This window comes from Callorhinus ursinus, unplaced genomic scaffold (genome assembly GCF_003265705.2).
Source record: "Callorhinus ursinus isolate GAN/ISIS: 27379988/994484 unplaced genomic scaffold, GSC_fseal_2.0 scaffold11, whole genome shotgun sequence".
Taxonomy (NCBI): domain Eukaryota; kingdom Metazoa; phylum Chordata; class Mammalia; order Carnivora; family Otariidae; genus Callorhinus; species Callorhinus ursinus.
The window spans coordinates 39,835,329-39,841,328 of NW_027397073.1; the positions used below are offsets into that span (position 1 = coordinate 39,835,329).

Genomic DNA, 6,000 nt, shown 5'->3' on the forward strand with positions numbered 1-6,000 from the left:
ACAGGAGGAATTATGCCACTGGATTTAATAATAAAGCTATTATTCATGGGTGGGCTGCAAGAGTAGCGGGAATGGAGGCCACATAATGGGGGGGCGTGGTCACGGGAGTGATGGGAAGGGACGCGAGGGAGGTGGTCGGTGAAAGCATTTGTCTGAAAAATGAGACAGCAGGAGTCGGGTGCCAAGTTCACAACAGCATACACAGAGGAAATTGGAGAAAAGGCAGGGGAGAGGCGGGACAGTAAACTTCAGAAAGACCGGGCAGGATGAAGTCAGAGGCACAGGTGAAATGATTGGCCGCCTGACAACTTTCTCGGCCGGCTAAGCCAGTAACCGTGAGCACAGAGAGAGGGCCACATACCGGGGTGTCACACTCGGTGCAGTTCTGGTACTCAGATTTCATTCTTTTGGCTACATCGGTGGCTGGAACTCCTTCTGAAGGAAGATAGGCCCGGCAATAAGGACAGGTCCATTTATTGTTCTTCAGACTGGTGGCGATACAGGAACGGCAGAATCTGCCCCAACCAAACCAAGAATACGTTATTTTCCTTTAAGGTATAAGGGAGCCAGCACTGTGTGTCCCTCTGTGTAAAGTGTATTTTAATGACACCTTGTACACTAGGAGCTGGCTGTACTGCCAAGTTGAAAGTGCATTTGCATCCTCTACTTGGCAGAGAGCTTCTTACCTTCCCAGTAAGACTGCTTTGGAGTCACACGTTCTCACTACACTCACTGCGTGCATTTGAACAGAGGGCACAAAGTGATGAAAAGAGTATTCCTATAAGCCGAATTAAAACTATAACCCAAAGGACAGCTAATGTGTTCTTTCTTTTCTCTAATCCTATTTTACCCCAAATGTGGGGTGGGGGGGGGAATAGGTCTTTGCTCTGTGTGATTTTGTATGTGAGATAAGAAAATAGCAAGAAATCCAGGAGGCAAAATACCATGCACGTGATCAGCCTTACAAAATAATTTTAATGTCATCCCCAGGTATAGAAAATTATCTAATCAAAATGAGCACCATTAGGAATGTCCTCCAGGTCAAGAAATTTATTCTCTGGCTTATTTAAAGATGATCATAATAAAATCTTAACATAATCAATAGAATTCACAGAAAATCTGGACCTATTTATAGGAGCTGTTGAAGACTAAGTACACACAAAAGTAAAAATGACATTTAGATAAGTTATACACATTAGCGTGGCCTGATAGCTCTTAAAGTGCTCACCATATACTATCTATTTGGGAATATTAATTTATGGCAAAAGTTAAGCTTTTTAAAATTTAAATATACTGGGGCGCCTGGGTGGCTTAGTCGGCTAAACGTCTGCCTTTGGCTTAGGTCATGATCTCAGGGTCCCGGGATCGAGTCCCACATTGAGCTCCATGCTCAGCAGGGAGTCTGCTTCTCCCTCTCCCTCTGCCCCTTCCCACCCCTTGCTCTCTTTCTCTCTCTGTCTCAAATAAATAAATAAAATCTTTTTTAAAAATTTAAATATATATATGTGTAGAAAAGTTCACATATCATAGGTATAGAGTTCATTGAAATTTCCCAAACTGAACTCTCAATTATATTAGCCATGACTGATGCTTAAAAGAACTCTCTTCTGCATCTGTTACAAAATTCTTATATACACAGAGGATGCTGACACCTGCATTGTTCTTGAGGCATCTGCTTGATGTTTATGCCGGTCCAGCGTCCACTTCCTCTTGCAAATAGCACCCTGATTTCACTCTGCAGGAACTACACCTCTTATATGAGATACAATCTGGTGGGACCTCAGTCAAGGTGCCCACAATCCCCTGTTGAAGACAAGATCTGAGTCCTATGCTGTATTTCACTTCTCTGTCCTTCAAGTGATTACCTGCAAGTTCCAAGACCCAATCTGCCCTTGCACTTCTTTGAGTCCCTAAGAAGTGGTTCTCAGAGTGTAGTCTTTTTTTTTTTTAAAGATTTTATTTATTTATTTGAGAGAGAGAATGAGATAGAGAGCGAGCATGAGAGGGGAGAGGGTCAGAGGGAGAAGCAGACTCTCTGCTGAGCAGGGAGCCCGATGCAGGACTCGATCCCGGGACTCCAGGATCATGACCTGAGCCGAAGGCAGTCGCTCAACCAACTGAGCCACCCAGGCGCCCCAGAGTGTAGTCTTGAAGGGTATTTATTACAAGTGGTCCAAATGGTCAAGCTGTAATCCTCATACAACACTTAGGGTTCTGACATGAATTATTCACTCACATGATTTAGGAGCAAGCAGATGATACTTTGCTATCTCGGTCAACAAAAGTCTTCCCCTTTCCTCACAACTTACTCGAGTTTTATACCAATACAAACAGAAGACGAATATTGGTGTTGAGCCCTGTGGTGGGCACTGATTGACATGCTCTTGTTTAGCTCTCAGAGTAATCCTAACATGCTGCTCTGCTCTCTCCTCCCTTGACTGGAGGCAAACAGAGGTTCAGAGACATGTAACAACTTGCCGAATTTACACAGCCTGAAGACAGTAGTACTTTGCACCTCAAACGGTTTTGGAAGGAGCTCAAAGTATGCGTGTAAGGTCCCCAATTACCCCAATGGTTCCACTTATTATTTTTTGACTTTACAGTGATGTAAAAGCAATACTCATTCAGGAGAAAATATACTTCAAATTTTGAATTTTGAGCTTTTCCCGGTAGGCAGGAAATCCTCTCCTTGCTGCGCTGGGCAGCTCCCAGTCAGCGATGCAGATAAACAACTGATACACTTAACAATCGTTCTGTACCCAGACAACCATTCTGTTGTCCACTTTCAGTACAGCATTCAATAAATGACACAAAATATTCAACACTTTTATTACATAATAGGCTTTGTGTTAGATGATTTTGCCTAACTGTGAGCTAATGTAAGTGTTCTGAGCATATTTAAGGCAGACTAACTAAGCTATGATGTTTGGTAGGTTAGGTGTACTAAATGCATTTTGACTTACCTTTTAGGATGGATTTATTGGGACATAACCCCACTGAGTAAAGAAAGATCTGTAGTCCTTTTTAAGTCACCTCAATTCCTCCCAGTGACAAACAGAAGCAGCAAAACTATAAAACTGTGGATGTACCTGTATAAACCAGCCAACTTTGCACAGAGTACATTTCTACTGTCATTTTGTAGTGCTTTTGCATTTACAACTGATAACTATAACAATGGAAATGCCTAGTAGATATACATGAAAAGTAGCACATTTAAGGCATTTAAAAAAAAATCAAGTCCTTCACTGTAACTCCCTTATGTTTGCACAATGATGTTACATGTGGCATGAAACTCTCAAATGAGCATTAGACAGACATTATTGCATTCTATGAGAATATTAGTTGCAAATCACATAGATCAATTAGCTGTACCCATTTTAACAAAAGTAATTATTAAATGGAGAAAACACATCAAGACTAAGGTGTTTTGGGACAGACCGAACTTGCTGGTTATGAGTACATAAAAACCATGATTTTTTAAAGTGTTACCAATAAGGAGAGGAATGGATGCTACTGCAGCTTAAGTCTCGCTTTTCGGGGTGCAGAAATAAGATTGCAGAACGGCTTAGTTCAAAAATATCTGAAGGCGCCTGGGTGGCTCAGTTGGTTAGGCGACTGCCTTCAGCTCAGGTCATGATCCTGGAGTCCCGGGATCGAGTCCCACATCGGGCTCCCTGCTCAGCAGGGAGTCTGCTTCTCCCTCTGACCCTCTTCCCTCCCGTGCTCTCTATCTCTCATTCTCTCTCTCTCAAATAAATAAATAAAATCTTTAAAAAAAAAATCTGAGATTAAAAGTCTCCCCTTAAAGGTACAATTATCAAATTCAAGTCTTGTGAACTGGAGAATTTAACATCCTTCCTCTAGTACATTAGCATAAAAAGTATGTAAGTGATCAAACATTAAATGAATTGTCTAATTAGAATCCATACAGGGTTATTCAGGTTTAGGTAATGTGTGTGTGTGTGTGTGTGTGTGTGTGTGTATGATATATATATATATATATATATATATATATATATATGCCATACAACAAGGCACAAAAACAAGGTAACTCAAAAATAAAACCTCTTAGAAAGCAAAGTGTAGTTGGGAATGCAAGCTGGTGCAGCCACTCTGGAAAACAGTATGGAGGCTCCTCAAAAAGTTAAAAATAGATCTCCCCTATGACCCAGCAATTGCACTACTAGGTATTTACCCAAAGATACAAAAATAGTGATTCAAAATGATATACTGCACCCCGATGTTTATAGCAGCAATGTCCACAATAGCCAAACCATGGAAAGAGTCCAGATGTCCATCGACAGATGAATGGATAAAGAAGATTGGTATATATACACCATGGAATATTATGCAGCCATCAAAAGGAATGAGATCTTGCCATTTGCAACGACGTGGATGGAACTAGAATGTATTATGCTAAGCAAAATAAGTCAGTCAGAGAAAAACAAATACCATATTATTTCACTCATTTGTGGAATTTAAGAAACAAAACTGATGAACATAGGGGAAGGGAAGGAAAAAAAAATAGGATAAAAATAGAGAAGGAGACAAACCGTGAGAGATTCTTAACTCTAGGCAACAAACAGGGTTGCTGGAGGGGAGGAGGGTGGGGAATGGGGTATGGGTGATGGACGTTAAGGAGGGCATTGTTGGGATGAGCACTGGGTATTATATGCAACTGATGAATCACTAAATTCTACCCCAAAATTAATAATACACTATATGTTAACTAACTTGAATTTAAATAAAACAAACGAAAAGAAAGCCAAGTGTAGAACTATCTATATAGTATGAGCTATTTATAGGTTTATAGATGTATAAAAACATCTAAAAAGATTAGAAAAAAGAACCTTTACCTACCTTTTGGAGAAATGGGAACTAGAAAGAAGAGGTGGGTATGTGATAAAAATAAAAAAGAATATTTACCTAGTGTTTTGGAGAAATGGGAACGAGAAAGAAGAGGTGAGTATTGTCATTGTCAAATTTCAAGTTTGAACCCTATGACCATATTACCTACATAATAAATGATTCTTTAAAAAAGTTACAATCATTGGGATAAATGGTCTGGTAGATTTTTTTTTAAAGATTTTATTTATTTATTCGACAGAGACAGAGACAGTGAGAGCAGGAACACAAGCAGGGGGAGTAGGAAAGGGAGAAGCAGGCTTCCCGCAGAGCCGGGAGCCCGATGTGGGGCTTGATCCCAGGACCCTGGGATCATGACCCAAGCCGAAGGCAGATGCTTAATGACTGAGCCACCCAGGGGCCCTGGTTTATTATAAAACAAAATATATAGGCATCTTTTGGTCCTGCAATACCAAGCCCATGTATTCATTAAATAAAGAGAAATGAAAACATGTATCTATTTGTACAAGAATATTAATAAGGAGTGTATTTATAACAGCCCCAAACTGGAAATAACCCTGGTGTCCATCAACAAGAAAATGAAAAAGCAAACTGGGGCATATTCCTACAACGGCATACCACACAGCAACAAAAAATAACAAATTACTCACATATACAGCAACATGGAGGAACCTCAAAGACATACTGAGTGAAAGAAGCCAGACACAACAGAGCACTGCCTGTATAATTCCACTTACATGAAGTTCTTGAACAGGCAAAACTGATCTATGGTAGAGGAAAAATATTTTTTAAAAATGTTTTTCTGGGGCACCTGGGTGGCTCAGTCATTAAGCGTCTGCCTTCGGCTCGGGTCATGATCCCGGGGTCCTGGGATCGAACCCCGCATCGGGCTCCCTGCTCCGCGGGAAGCCTGCCTCTCCCTCTCCCACTCCCCCTGCTTGTGTTCCTTCTCTCGCTGTCTCTCTCTCTGTCAAATAAATAAATAAAATCTTTAAATATATATATATATTTTTTGGGCGCCTGGGTGGATCAGATGGTTAAGCGTCTGCCTTCGGCTCAGGTCATGATCCCAGGGTCCTGGGATCGAGTCCCGCATCGGGCTCCCTGCTCAGCGGGGAGTCTGCTTCTCCCTTC

At 41.1% G+C, this 6,000-nt stretch overlaps 1 protein-coding gene across 3 annotated transcripts in view; it reads right to left on the minus strand.

Annotated features, from left to right (window-relative positions):
* Positions 1–6,000, minus strand: part of RNF125 (ring finger protein 125) — a 47,166-nt gene that overhangs the window by 30,166 nt on the left and 11,000 nt on the right. For all 3 annotated transcript variants that reach the window (XR_003211084.2, XM_025886435.2, XM_025886436.2), the window contains exon 2: positions 362–515. Coding sequence is in view for 2 of the 3 variants with exons in the window: in XM_025886435.2 (XP_025742220.1) it covers positions 362–515 (154 nt within the window). In the remaining variant the exon portion in view is untranslated. The remainder of the gene's footprint in view (positions 1–361; positions 516–6,000) is intronic.